The following is a 15478-nucleotide window of genomic DNA, read 5'->3' on the forward strand; positions in this document are numbered from 1 at the left end:
GCCAGCAGACGAACAAAGTAGAAAGAAGGAGGAGGGTAAAGGAGAAAAGAAGAAACTAGACAAAAAAGGGAAGGTATTGAGGGGAAGAGGCAGAAAGAGAGGAAGAGGCAGCAATAGAGCCTGATCCTCAGTGTGAATCAGCACTTTCAGCCTGCAACTATAATAGGCATACCAACCGGATCCAGGGTTTACCCAGGGTTTACACCAAGAGCTAGGAAACTGGTAACTGCTCTTTCCTGGCCAGGCCTCAGTGTGTTAAGAGTAGCCTAGGAAAAAAATGAAGAGGGAACTGAAAGAAGTCTGTGTGGATGAGAATTAGCTTTTCACAGCAATCACTGCAGACAAAGGAGGGACTGGGGAGGAACTGCCTGAGACAGGGCCTCAAAACATGAACGGTTGAGACTGAGGTTATCTGTGACCCAGTTCCATGACTGAGGGTGGGGTAACCTTGGGCGCATTTTCAGCCTTTTCTGTGACTCAATTTCCCCATCTACTTCACTTCTGTGGGTTGTACCTGCTCTAGTACTACATGATTTGGTATCCTTTATTGACACTAAAGGGAGTTTCTCTAAGGAGGTAAATATATTGCTAAGGGCAATATGAGGTCCTGGGAGTGATGCAGGCATTAGCCTCATGCTAATGACACATTTGTGGTCACCGCCACCTTCTCTCACTGTTCTGCAATACCACTGTGCTCCAGTGCTATTCACTCCCCTCCTCTCCCTCCACCGTGATGTCCCTCTATTTGTTTCACTCGTCTCTTCTGGGCCCACACCAAAGTGAACAATCACAATAAACCCCAACCACCTATTGCCTGAAAAATGTTGTAGCCACTGTTATAGATGAATTAAGACTATGACAAGCTACACAGCAGCAGCTCACGTCTGTAATCCTAGCTACTCAGAAGGCTGAGATCCAGAAGATCACAGTTCTAAGCTAGCCCAGGCAGAAGAGTTTGTGAGAGTCCATCTCCAATTAACCAGTAAAAAGTTGATCTGGAAGCATGGCTCAAGTGGGAGAGTACTAGTACAGCAAGCAAGATGAGTGAGAAACCCTGGGTTCAAACCTTAGTACTACAAAAAAAAAAAAAAAAAAGACAGTATAATAATCTGATTAGTAACCTATCTCCACCTCCAGATGTTAAGCATCTTAAGGTTAAGGACTGCATTTTATTTTGGCTTCCCAACACCTCACAAAGCCTGGCACAGCTCACTTGACTGCAGTATGGTGGGGAGAGGAGAAGTGGAAAAAATACAAAAAACACCAAGTAATTTTGTGGCAGACTTGCACTTTCCCTCTACACTGCACAGAAAGTCCCTTTTTTTTTTTTTTCACTGAAATTCTACTTGCCCTGTAAAATCTTTGAGTAAGTGGATTAACTCAAACAGAATCCTAACTTCCAGCTATCCATTCAAATGGGACAGAAAAGAAACTTCCATCCAGAGACCTTTTCCCTAGAGAATAACGACAATCTCATTGGCCCTGCCCCAACTGACACAATCTGTGTGCAAGTTCACATTCTCCTTCCATCTTGTTATGCGGCACTCTAAGTGTTCCTTTCCCAGCCCCAGCTCGAGTCTGTAAACACCCTCTGAGAATGGAACTCAACAATACCTCTGCCTCCCTTCAGTTATTGTCCAGTGCTGGGTGGACAAGAGAGAATTTCAGTTCCCAAGATATTGGTCCTAAAGAGAGTTTCTTAGGGGATGCACAGATGTCAGCACACACCACTATTGTCATTTCTCAGTGTTCAACTATACCTCCATCTCTGCATTTCTCTGTCTCTCTGTCTCTGTGACTCTCTGTCTCTGTCTCTCCTCCTCTCCCTCTCCCTCTTTCTCTATCCAATATCAAGTCCTTCCGTTCCTTTCCCTCTGCCTCTCAGGTCCTCATCATCTTGAGAGGAAAGCCGCTTACTTAGGCCACACGGGAAGGTCCCATTCAGTTGGGGCCATTGTTCCAAAGGGGAGTGTGGGGATGCTGGGGCTGGAAAGTTGGAGTAGAGTAAGGGCTAACTGAAGGCAGGCCAGGCCGAATCCTGCCCCAGGCGGCCTCTGCCTCCTCTCCCTCCTCCCCTCTCCCTCCTCCTCCGGTTCCAGAGCCTCAGGTCCCCAGGGCCCACAGCCCGCTCAGGCCCCACCCCAGCTGGGCCTAGGCCTTATGGTGGCCAGCAGCGGGCCTGGGCTCGCAGTGGGCCTGGGGACAGGGCCTCTGGGTGGTCAGGATGGGCTGGGCCCATGCAGGGTGGGGTGGGGGAGGCAGGGACCGCCCCCACAGCGGAGGTGCAAGGCCTGCTGGGAGTCGCACTTCCTCCTCTGGGGCCTGTAGAAACCACAGGGCCCGGCCCTGCCCAGGCCAGCCGCCCCCGGGGAGCCGGCAGGCAGCATGGCGGAGGGCAAGGCGGGCGGTGCAGCAGGCCTCTTCGCCAAGCAGGTGCAGAAGAAGTTCAGCAGAGCCCAGGAGAAGGTAAGGCAGAGGGGCGGGGTGGGGGTGGAGGGCGAGGGGACACCGGGACTGTAGGGAAGCGTGTCCCAGAGGCCCGGGACTTGGAACTGGAGAAGTGGATGTCCATGAAAACTGGCAAATGGAAGAACCCAAAGCAACCGAGGTGACAGCCGTCTCGCAGGAACCCTTCAGGCTGATCCAGAAAAGGTGAAGGAAAGATTGGTAACCAACTTTTTAGCAGGCCCGGGTGGCCTGCTAACCTGATGATACGAGAGGATAAGTTCACTTACTCAAGGTCAAGGTTGAGCCACGGCCAGCTGTGATGCCAGCTGTGATGAGCACCCCCACGTAGCTTGAGCTGGGGAATCCACTGAGCACTAGAAATCATTCTTTGTGCTTGTCTCTGGCCCTCTCTACCGCTGCCTGGCCACTGCGGGGGTAAGCTGATAGAAGCAGTTGTGGGATCTGCTATCTGCTTCCTGTAGCCATTCTTGGGCGTTGTAGGGTACACCACCCAATATGACAAGCAGGCATCTTCGGTCAGATTGGGTCTTCCTCAGACTGGCTAGCCCCACTCTAGCTCCGGCTTTTAGGTAGAGTACCTGACCATCTAACTTGTCTGCATACCTACCTTATGTGGACACCAGGTGTGTATTAGTACTGGGGCTTGAACTCCAGACCTTGTACTCTTATTTAGTGTTTTCTCTCCAAGGCTGGCACTCTTACCTCTTGAGCCACAGCTCCACTTCTAACTTTTTACTGTAAATAGATTGTCTCAGGGATCTTCCTGCCCAGGTTGGCTTTGAACTGCCATTCTCCGATTTCAGCCTCCTAAGTAACTACGATTACAGATGTGAGCCACCGGTGCCCAGACCCAATCTGGCTTTGAACCTGGATCCTCAGATCTCAGCTTCCTGAGTAGCTAGGATTACAATTATGAGTCATTTTGCTTGGCTAACACTATATATTTTAATAGTATTTTTTGTATCAGTTCAGCATATTTTATTTATTTATTTTTTTTGCTTTTAACTGCTACCTACCAACTTCTAGGAGAAAAGGTGACATGTAAAGAGGCTAAAACAAAAGAAAAACGGGGAGGGGGCGGAAGGATAGGACATGGTAGCTGGTGGCTCATGCCTGTAATCACAGCTTCTCTGGAGGTTGAGATGAAGAGGATCAAGATTCAAAGTCTTACTAACAAAAAGTAAGACTCCCATCTCCACAAACAATCCAGGCATGCTGGTGCAGCCTGTCATCACAGCTGCAAAGGAGGTATAGTAGGAGGATCACCTGTCCAAAGCAAGCCCTAGGCAAACATTGAGACCTGTCTGAAAAAATAACCTAAAAGCAAAAAGGGCTAGAGGTATGGATCAAGTACTAAACCTGGAGTAATAAAGCTGAGGCCTTCAATTCAAACCCCACTAGTCCCCCCCACCCCACCCCAGCAAAAAACATAAAGGCAGTGGTAGGGAGTCCACAAGAACTTCAGATGAATTACTGGTTTTCTTAGTGTTCATGGTCTTAGCAGAATAAATGAATAGCACATGTTTAATGATGGGAATATTTGTATTGTCTTCTAAAGGTAGAGCACTGGTATGAACCCAGGAAGGATTAAAAACCAGCAGCTCTTATAAATGGAGAACTGATGGAATGACTTTGGGGTCTATATATTTTTTCTATTTTTTTTTGAATGGTATTGGGGTTTGAACTCGGGGCCTGGTGCTTGCTAAGCAAATGCTTACCATGTGAGCCATTCCAACAGCCTGTTTTTCCTTTGGTGATTTTTCAAGACAGAGTTTCACTTTATGCCCAAACTGGCCTGCTTTGCTCTGTCACTGAGTTGATAGGTTGGAGCCACTGCACCCAGCCATTGTGCTTCCCTTATGGCATGGGATAATACACACACACATTCACACACATTCCCACTCACATATGTATGTGCGTGTGTATGTGTGTGTGCGTGTGTGTGTGTGGCTGTGTCTGTGTCCGTGTCTGTCTGTCTGTGTGTCTGTGTCTATGTGTGCCAGTGCTTGTCTTGGGGCTTGAACTCAGCCTGGGCACTATCCCTCAGGGTTAGCACTCTGCCACTGAGCCAGAGCTCCACTTCCAGCTTTTTGGTGGATAATTGCAGATAAGTGTTCCTGCCTGAGCTGTCTTCAAACCTTGATCCTCAGATCTCAGCCTCCTGAGTAGCTAGGATTACACATATGAGCCATCAGTGCCTCACTAATATTTTTTTTGTTTTTGTCTGTTGTGGGGCTTGAACTCTGGGCCTGGGTGCTGTTCAGCTCTTCAGCTCAAGGCAAGTGCTCTACCACTTGAGCTACAGTGCCATATCTGGTTTTCTGGTGGTTTATTGAAGATAAGAGTCTCATGGATTTTCCTGTCTGGGCTGGCTTTGAACCATGGTCCTCAGATCTCAGCCTCCTGAGTAGCTAGGATTATAGTGTGAGCCCCCAGTGCCTGGCCTAACTAATAATTTTTTTAGAAGGCATACCAATTGACTTGCTTTGCTCTTTTCCCCTGTTTTTTAAAAAAAATGTATTATTTTTATTTTTATTGTTATTATAAAGGTGATGTGCAGAGTGGTTGTAGTTACATAAGTTAGGTAAAGAGTACATTTCCTGTTGGACATTGTTACCCCTTCCCTTGATCACCTCAGTTTTTCCCTCTCGTCCCCACACATAAGTTGTATAGTTCATTTTCCATATAGTGTCTGGTGAGTACCACTGCTGCATTTTTCACCTTTTGCCTCCATTTCTATTGCCTCCCAAAGACAGATAAATGAACAAACAAGACAAAAAGAAAAGAAAACATGGGGCTGAGAAGGTGGCTCAGTGGTAGAGCACTTGCCTTGCATGCATGAGGCCCTGAGTTTGATTCCTCAGCACCACATAAGCAAAAAGAAAAAAGCCGGAAATGGCGCTGTGGCTCAAGTGGTAGAGCGCTAGCCTTGAGCTGAAGAGTTGAGGAACAGCCCAGGCCCTGAGTTCAGGCCCCAAGACTGGACCCCACCCCCCCCCAAAAAAAGAAAACATACAACAGAAAGAAAAAAAAAACTCTCGTTTCCACTTCCTGAAATGCATTTTGGAACCCTTTCTGTCTTTTAATCTGCCATCATACAATGCTCTTACCTTAGGTGTTCTATCCTTTTATTAAGCTTAGCCTCTAAAATTTTAGGTAAATGTCCTGCTTCACATCATGCATCCATAGAATAAGGGGGTTTCTATTCTTTATGAAACTAAGTGTGGTAAGACCAAGTTGAAAAGAAAAGGAGATGACTCCTTGAACCTGAGTCAAATATTTCCCAAGGGAAAATCCAGCCTCTTCAGGCCTTGAATCCTCACCAAGAAGGGAGAGAAGTAAACCCAAGCCTGCCTTTGAAACCTAGGTTTTAGCCTCCAGCTGTAAACTCCTGGGATTTCACATATCAGGTCTGGCCACTTGTCCTAAAAATATACTCAGTAAATAAATGGTGATAATGGTGAAGGCCAGATAAAAAGAGTTTTATGACATAGCCTGGGAAAAGGCAAAATAAATACTTTAGCCATCTGAAGATTGTAGACATGAGGTTTAGCTTGGAATAGACGAACAATTGGAAGAGGGGGTAAAAGATCCACATACACAATCCCAACTACCAGTGTGGGCCAGTCAATCCTTATTTCAGCTCTGGTTCTCCATGAGTTCCAGAGAAATTATCCCTGTCCCATTTGAGGGGAACAACCAGTTCCCATGAGGTAATTCCTCCTGCTCCAGGATACAACCCAATCATTGTAGGTAATTGTCTTCATTTGGTGGGGAGGATGTGACCTTCAAGGCTCTGCTGTTCCTTAGGGGTAATTTCAGTCTCTTGTCTTAAAGATGTCTGTTCTTATCCTTCTCTAGTTCTGAGGGGACTACGAAGCATATGGTTTAGAACAAAACAAACAGGTCTACAAATGGGCACCGAGATACCAAGCCTTTCTCTTGCCTTTAGTTAATTCAAAGGCACAAAGTAAGGTAGTAGTGCTTTTTCGGCAAAAGCTGGCACAAGGGACTTCTCAGGCAGGGGACCAACATCCTAATGATACGATTTCACTTTATCTCTTTAAGCCGGTTGCTTGTTTTCCCCCTTTCTCCTAGTGCTGGGGATTGAACAGATGTCAGACAAGCACTCAACTAGAGCTACAGCTCTCAGCTCTCATATTCCAATTTGAGAAACAAGAATTACTAAGCTCAGGCCTGGTTATCCTAGCTCCTCAGGAGGCTGATATCGGAGGATTGACGTTCAAGGCCAGCCAGGGCAGACAAAGCTTGAGAAACTCTTATCACAACTAACAAAAAGCTCAAAGTGGAGGTGCAGTGGTAGAGCATTATCCTGGAGGGAAAAAGCTAAGTGACAGCATGAGGTTCTGAGTTTTAAGACCCAGCACCCACACCAGAGAGGCGGGGGGAGGGGAAGAGAGTGGAGGGGAGGGAAAGGGGGAGGCATTTTTGAAAGAGATTGGTAAATGGTAACCACTCCTGAAACCCAGCTACCCCTTCTTTCAGTCCTAACCTCAGGCCACTGGCTAACCACCTTTCTGATAAGTCACTCTGACATCTGTGCCCTTCCCCCACTTCCGGCTCCTCCTTTCTCTGGAGTCAACCTAGCCGAAGAAACACTTTTTTTTAAATAAGCCCATCTTCCTCTGAAAAGCAGGGGTTGACGGTCTGGTGACTGTTACACAAAACAAGGATGAAGCATTCTAATTCTGTTTTCCATTTCCCACCAAAACTCAACATGAGACCAGGTTCCGGCTGGCTTTATTGTATTTTACAGTATGAGACATCCTGACATTGTAAACGGCTCTCACACCATCTGTTTGTGATTTCTGCGCAGCAGACTTCTCAGATCACCCCTGTGCAAGAGCTTTTTTTTTATTTCTTTCTTGTTTCCACCCCTTTGTTGGTCTTTTCTATTGACTTTTACTCAACTTAGATCTCCTAGGGTTGAAGCCAGCAAATATTTGCATAAGATTGCTTTGTTCACTGGGCTGAGCTAGACCCAAGAGGGAATTTAGAGATGAATAAGAAGCCGTCCTGCCTGCCGGAAGCTTACAATCTAATGGGGGAAAAATAAAGTGAAAATGAATGAGCTGAGAGATAGGTACATCCGTGGGAACTTCGGAGACAGACAGCTGCAGAGCCTGGAGGGAGTTTGGTGTTGGAGGCTGCATTTGAAATGGGAACTGTCTATGAGTCAAGTTTCTCAGGCCCAGGAGAGGACAGCCCTGCTGAGAAATGCCAGCGGGAGCCAGGCCGAGCTGCTAATCCTTTTAGGCAGAACTAGGAGGAATGCATCTGGCCTGGAGCTTAGGAGTGACGGAAAAAAGTCTGGAAAAAGTATATTGAAGCCACGTTAAGGAAAGCTAACTGACTTTAACGTATATCCTAAAAATTTTTGCATTACCAAAATCAAATTACTAACCCCTAAAAAAATGAATATTCTACAATACCATCTGCCATCGAGGCCCTACTTAAATTGCCCTAATTGACAAGAATAGTTAAGTATGTAATAAGTAATTATGGTAAGAAACTGAGCCTTTATACCTCCTACCTCAGTCTGTAAAGTTAAAAGCATAGGTCATGCTGGACACTGGTAGCATAGCTCATGTCTATAATCCTAGCTACTCAGAAGGCAGAATCTGAGGATCATGGTTTGAAGCCAGCCTGGACAGGAAAGTTCTTGAGACTCTTATTGCCAGTTAACTAGCAAAAAGCTGGAAAGTGAAGCTGTGGCTCAAGTAAATAAAGTGCCAGTCTTGAGTGAAAAAAAAAGTCAAGTGAAAATGAGATCTTGTTTTCAAGCCCCAGCACCGGGCCCCCCCCACACTAATAACAACAACAACAACAACAACAACAAAATAAAAAGAATAGGTCAGTAATCACTGGGACATCTTTCATCCATCTTCACCAAGTGTGAACATTTGTATCACACTTGTCCTTACTCTTGTTGTAAGAATCAGAACTTCTTAGCTGCCAGGCCATCAAAATTGGGGCAGAATTCTCAGGACAAGACTTTAGGGATTGGCATTACATGGATTTCCATGATCCAAAAATAGAATTTATTGTTTCAGTAAATATCTGTTGAGCATCTGTACACTGTTTCCTGGAAGGAAGAACACATGTAACACAGAAGTGCCTAACACACAGACTATTTGCTTATAGCAAGAAATGATGGCTCAGAGGGATGAGTTTCTGGTTTGCACTTTCAGAATTGAAGGTGGGAATGCTTCCTCAGCACCCACCAACCCTCATCCCTCCACGCCATGAGCTCTGGGGGACTGGGAAAACTGGCCCACACAGACATTCTCAACACAGACTCTGAACTGAGTTTTCTCCATCTTTTCTAACCTCTTCACCTAAGAAGTACCAAGCCCTAGACAAAGGAAGGGAGGAGTTGCAAAAGGGAAGTAGGAGTTGTACTTAACACTAAACTAGGCGGTTTTGCAAGTTTTCTGGTAGGGAACCTAGTTTTGTTGGGGAGGGGTGAGGAAGAAAAGAGAGGAGAGAAGAGGGGAGAGAAAGAGCCTGATAGGCCAGGTGCAGGTGGCTCACAGCTGTAATCCTAGCTACCCAGGAGGCTGAGATCTGAGGATTGTGTTTCAAAGCCAGGCAGCTGGACAGGAAAGGTCCATGATACTATCTCCAATTAACTACCAAAAAAGCTGTGGCTTAAGTGGTAGAGCACTAGCCTTGAGCACAAAGGCTTGTAGACAGTGCCCAGGCCCTGAGTTTAAGCCCCAGGACTGGGAATGGGAGGAGTGGGGACCAGACATGGGAAGAATGGACATTGCTTACTGTAGTATAGCAAGGAGAAAACAAGCTAACATGCATAATCTCATTTAATTCCCCAACAACTCCAGGAGAATTTTTTTTCCTTTTTGTGTTGGTCCTAGTGCCTGAACTCAGGACCTAGGCATTGTTCTTAAACTTTTTTGCTCAAGGTTAGTGATCTACCACTTGAGCTACTTTCAGAGTGTGTGTGTGTGTGTGTGTGTGTGTGTGTGTGTGTGTGTAATTGGAGATGAGGCTCATGGACTTTCCTGCACAGGCTGGCTTTGACCCATGGTCCTCAGATCTCAGCCTCCGAGTAACCAGGATTACAGGCGTGAACCACCTATAACAACCAGCTGAAAAATATTATCTTAATGAAGGAAAGAAACTCTGTAAAGCAAGGCTCAAGAGTTAAGTGACTTGTCCCAAAGCTTGTACCAGTAAGTGGAAATGCCAAGATGAGAGTTGATACCTGACTCCGAGAGCTCTTGATCTTAATCAGGAAGTGAGACACATTACTCTCACCACCAGTAAGACTGCAAACACTCAAGGGACAGTGTCTACATGGAGCTGGCCCTGCTCCCAATGCTTGGGTCCTCTTGGATGTAATTCAAAGCCCTGAATATTGAGATACCACTCTGCCTTTCTAGCCACATTCCCTACCACTCCCCCTAACACACCCTAAATTAGACAGGCAAGCCCTTCCAGGAAGCTGTCAGGAATTTCCTTACTCTCATGACTTTGCTGAAGTCCTTGTCTCATTGGAATCCTTGGACTCTTCACTCTTCAACACAGTATTCCAAACTAACTCCTTCTGTTGTGATCACTATAGTTTTGCTGGTTACTAGGTGATCTAAAGAAGTGAATATCTATTTAGAAGGAGACATAGATAAATACATATAAACAACAACAACAATAATAAATAGAGGTATATACAAGGTAACTAACCAAAGTCATAAGCATTTAGGAGTGATTAACTTATTAAGAGGATGAAGTAGGTGCAGATAAAAGTTACAAACTATATGGAGTAGGAACTGGGTTGTTATTTGTTTTTAGGTATTTGCCTGGCAGACAAAGCAAGCAAGGACCTTTGAGAAAGAGGGAACTTGCTACATAATTAACAGTGTGGCTTATTCATGAACCTTAAAAGAAAAGTGTAGTTTGTGTAGGGAGACCTTCAGCCAATAGGAATTGTGCATGCATGCTAGAGTTTGACTATTAATGGATATATAATGGGCATTTGATAGAAATTAAGCAGAGAAGAGTCAGGAATTAGGAGTTAGTAGTTATTAGAAACTTTAGACCTATTTCAGCAAGCTATGGAAGAAACAATGTACCTAAGGCTTTGGTTTGTTTTTTTGTGTGCATGTTTGTTGTTAAGATTTTGGGTCATAGTTTATTTTCCTCCTATTCTTAAAAGAGTTGTGGCACTGAGATTTGAACTCAGGGCCTTTTGCTTGGTGAGCAGATGCTCTCCCACTTGAGCCATGCCTCTGGTCCTAGCATCTATTAGTTATACTGGACTACAGCTCTGCCAGTGAGACCAGAAAGCATAGGCTAGTTTACAGAGGAGTCCATGAAGAGAGTGAGGGAAAAGTAACCAAAAGCAATTTCTCAAACCTGGGGGGATGATGGTGGCTTTTTCCAAGATAGGTGTTGCAGCAGACTCCTGCCCTTCTTCTTCTTCTTTTTTTTTTCCTTTTTTTTTGGGGGGGGGTCCAGTCTTGGGGCCTGAACTCTGGGCCTGGGCGCTGTCCCTCAGCTCTTCAGCTCAAGGCTAGCGCTCTACCACTTGAGCCACAGTGCCACTTCCGGCTTTTTTCTTTATGTGGTACTGAGGAATGGCACCCAGGGCCTCAGGCATGCAAGGCAAGCGCTCTACCACTGAGCCACCTTCCCAGCCCCACTCCTGCCCTTCTTATCACATATCATTACTTGTTTATGAGTGAGTAGCCCATCTGACAGACTGTACAGCGTCACCACTTGTACTGACACCAGTGTGACGGTTGGCTGTAGTGTTTCCTACCTGAGAGGAGACAGACACGGGTAGCATTCATTTCTAGTTGAGTTCCAGTTGTATATGTGTGTGTGAGAGAGAGAGAGAGAGACGGGCTTGAACTCAGGGCCTCCCATGCTCCCTGGCTTTTTCACTCAAGGCTGGCACTCTACCTCTTGAGCTACACCTCCAGTTCTGGCTTTTTGTTGATTAATTGGAGATGAGTCACATGGGCTGGCTTCAAACCTCAATCCTCTGGTCTCAGCCTCCTGACTAGTTAGGATTATAGGCATGAGCAAGCAGTGCTGGGCTTTGAATGCATTATAGCAGGGCTTCCTGAGAGAAGAGTCTTGTGCCCACCTCTCTCCACTTCATCTCTGGAGAGAAATCTGTCATTGTGGCTGGAAGGTTCATGTTTTACATTATTGTCATTAATTCTCATTTTAATGTAATGACCTCTCTCTTGCCTCTTATGAATCGCTTTAGGGCTGAATGTGTAACTCAGTTGTAGAGCATGTGCTTAGCTTGAGCCAGGCTCCTTCAGCACATGCGTGCCCTCTCTCTCTTTCTGTCTGTCTCTGTGTCTGTCTTTCTCCCTCTCCTTCTCCCTCTCTCCTTACCTCCCCCCTCTCTCTCCACAACAAACGAAAGCCACACACTTTAAATAACAGTGAGAAGCCTTGCATGCTGTGATGCAATAATTCCTGCTGCTTGGGAGACAGGGGATCAAGGTAGTCCAGGACGTGAATAAGTTTGGGAGACTCCATCTCATCAATAGCTGAGTGCTGTCTCAGAAGAACAAGTAGGGGGATTGCAACCCAAGCCAGCAAGACCCTACCCCTTGAACATAACCTATGTGAAAAAGGGCTTGGAGGCATGGCTTACATGGTATTTATCTAGCAAGCAAGTGTAAGGCCCTAAATACAATCCCCAATGGTGTTTTTTTGTTGTCGTTGTTGTTTTGGTCTGGTCATGGGCCTGAACTCTGGGCCTGGGCGCTGTCCCTCAGCTCTTCATCTCAAGGTTAGCACTCTATCACTTGAGCCACAGAACTACTTCCGGCTTTTTTTTTCCAGCTTATGTGGTGCTGAGGAATCGAACCCAGGGCCTAGTGCATGCAAGGCAAGCGCTCTACCACTGAGCCACCTTCTCAGCCCCCCAATGGTGTTTTAAGAGAAGAAAGAGAAATTTAAAAAAATGAAACAATGAAAATCGATGAGATTCCAGAAAGTTAGATCTTAATTATTTATTAATTTATGTTTTGTTTTGCCCACCCTAGGGCTTGAACTCAAGGCCTGGACACTGTCTCTGGGAAGTTTTTCTTTTGTTCAAGGTTAGCACTCTGCCACTTGAGCCACAACTTCACTTCTAGCTTTTTTGGTAGTTAATTGGAGATGAGAATCTCACAGACTTTCCTGTCTGGGATGGCTTCAAACCACAGTCCTCAGATCTCAGCCTCCACAGTAGCTAGGATCATAGGTGTGAGCCACTAGGAGCCTGGCTTACCTTATTTATTCATAATATGAGATATCTCTTCATGAGCACACTACCACTTATACCCAGTTAGCCCACTTTGAGCACTCTCATTTTTGTCAGCAACATGTTACATTTTTGCATTGCTAATTGTATGAGCCCTTAGTCATATCCCAGACTCTGAGAGAAGCCTATAGATGATTATAGTAGACTTGATTGTAATCTTTTTTTTTAATTGTGTTTTTGTTGTTGTTGTTGGTCATGGGGCCTGAACTCTGGGCCTAGGTGCTGTCCCTCAGCTCTTCAGCTCAAGGCAAGTGCTCTACCACATGAGCAACAATGCCACTTGCGGCTTTTTCTGCTTATGTTGTGCTGAGGAATTGAACCCAAGGCCTCATGCATGCAAGGCAAGCACTCTACCACTGAGCCACCTTCCCAGTCCCTTGATTGTAATCTTTTATTTATTTATTTATTTATTTATTGGTCAGTCGTGGGGCTTGAAATCTGGGCCTGGGCCCTGTCTCTCAGCTCTTCAGCTCGAGGCTAGCACTCTACCATTTGAGCCACAGCACCACTTCCAGTTTTCTGGTGATTCATTGGAGATAAGAGTCTCATGGACTTTCCTGCCTGAGCTGGCTTTGAACTGCAATCCTCAGCTCTAAGCCTCCTGAGTAGCTAGGATTACAGGCCACTGGTACCCTCTTTTAATTTTTTATTGTAATTATAAAGGTGATATACAGAGTAGAGTTAAATAAGTCAGATAAAGAGTACATTTCTTTTTGGACAATGTCAGCCCTTCCCTTGCTTTCTTCCAGTTTTTTCTTTCCCAACTCCACTCATAAGTTGTGTAGTTCATTTTCATCATAATTTGACTGTCATCTTATGGGATTTTTCTGTTTTATATCCCCAGGTACTGCAAAAATTGGGGAAAACTGTAGAGACCAAAGATGAGCGATTTGAACAAAATGCCAGCAACTTCTACCAACAGCAGGTAATCTGGAGAGTGGAGAAGGGGAGGAATAAAGAAAACAGAGGCTTAAGTGGCAGAATGCAGGTTTTACAAACCAGCAAGCATCCTTACCGAAATTTGGGGGGGAGAGAGGGCTCTTTTTCTTTGTGCTGTTGTTGGGTCTTGAGCTTAGGGTCTGAGCACTGTCTTTTAGCTTTTTTGCTCAAGGCTGTCATTCTAGCACTAGAACCACAGCTCTGGCTTTTTGGTAGTTAATTAAAGATAAGAGTCTCACAAATTTATCTGCCTGGCTTTGAGTTGTGGTTGTCAGATCTCAGCCTCCTGAGTAGCTAAGATACCAGTGTCAGCCACCAGCATTTGTTTTCAGAGGACTTTTTTTTTTCTTCCAGTAATTTTTCTTTCTTTTTTTTTTGGTCCGGTCGTGGGGCCTGAACTCTGGGCCTGGGCGTAGTCCCTCAGCTCTTCAGCTCAAAGCTAGCACTCTACCACTTGAGCCACAGCGCCACTTCCGGCTTTTTTCTTTTTGCTTATGTGGTGCTGAGGAATCGAACCCAGGGCCTCATGCCTGCAAGGCAAACGCTCTACCACTGAGCCACCTTCCCAGCCCCTCTTCCAGTAATTTTTCTTAGTATTGCCAAGGTACTATGCCACAGATCCTAAGGCAGTATCAGGAAAAAAGAAAATGAGCTTCAAAACAATAAATTTTTACACTTCCTAATCTACATCCACCATCCACCATTATTTCATATCCTTGAAATTGTTTTGCTGTATATGTATGGTAGCTAGATATACACATAATAAGTAAATGTGATGCTTACAAAAGTGAAATTATTTCATTGCTTTGTTGTTGTGGGGTTTTTGTTTGTTTTTTTTCTTGGGGGGAGAACTGGGTCTCATTTTGCAGCCCAGTCTGGCTTCAAACTCAGGACTCTCTTGCCTTAGCTTCCTGATGGCTGGAATTATAAGCTTCTGCTCCACAACTGGTTACATGCAGATGGTTTTGCAACTTGCTTTCTTTTCACTTGATAACATGATACAAGTATCTATTCAGAAATTCAGATTAAGTATTCTACCAAGGGTAAGTTTTAGTGCTATCCAAAAAAAAAATAGCATCATTCTTTAATATCCAGATGTCCAAGCCAGGTGCCAGTAGGTCATGGCTGTAATTCTAGCTACTCAAGAGGCTAAGGTATAAGGATCGTGGTTCAAAGTCAGCCCAAGCAGAAAAGTCTACAAAAGACTCTTATCTCCAGTTAACCACTCAAAAACTGGAAGTGGAGCTGTGGAGCAAGTGGTAGAGTGCTAGCCTTGAGCACAAAGCAGTTCAAGGATAGTGCCCAAACCCTGAGTTCAAGCCCCATGACTGTCAAAAAGAAGATGTCCAGCAAGAGCTGGGATGTAGCTCAAGTGGTAGAATGCTTGCTCAGTACATGCAAGGCCATGATTCAAAGCCTGGTACAAAAAAAGGTTAAAATTAATTAATTAAACAAAGTCAGTATTCAGATTCCCCTGACCGAGTCATCATTTTTTATTTGAAATCAGCTATTCTTTGACATGTTTAAGCCTCTTGGATGTGTAGTTGAATCTCTTAATCTATAGATTCTAATCCCTCTCTTATTGTAGCTTACTTATTGAAATCAGCCTGTTTTGCAGGGCCCTGCAATTTATATTTTGCTGATTCAGTTTTATGGCTTAACATAGTTCTTCCTCCCGTATTTTCTGTAAATTGATCGATTTAGAGGCCTGCTGAGATTTAAGCTTTTGGTTTTGTTTGTTTTGATGGCAAAAACATCACA

General features: G+C 45.0%; 1 protein-coding gene across 2 annotated transcripts in view; it reads left to right on the top strand.

Moving 5' to 3' along the window:
- The first annotated feature begins 2271 nt into the window (after positions 1–2271).
- The window catches only part of Bin2 (bridging integrator 2), a 33943-nt gene continuing 20736 nt past the window's right edge, over positions 2272–15478 (top strand). The window contains exons 1-2 of one of the 2 annotated variants that reach the window (XM_042668734.1): positions 2272–2466; positions 13623–13703. In XM_042668734.1, coding sequence (XP_042524668.1) covers positions 2386–2466; positions 13623–13703 — 162 coding nt within the window. In that variant the 5' untranslated portion in view covers positions 2272–2385. The remainder of the gene's footprint in view (positions 2467–13622; positions 13704–15478) is intronic. The other variant, XM_042668733.1, reaches the window with a different exon arrangement.

The sequence above is a fragment of the Dipodomys spectabilis genome, unplaced genomic scaffold, assembly GCF_019054845.1.
Source record: "Dipodomys spectabilis isolate Male_0828 unplaced genomic scaffold, ASM1905484v1 ptg000477l, whole genome shotgun sequence".
NCBI classification, from domain to species: domain Eukaryota; kingdom Metazoa; phylum Chordata; class Mammalia; order Rodentia; family Heteromyidae; genus Dipodomys; species Dipodomys spectabilis.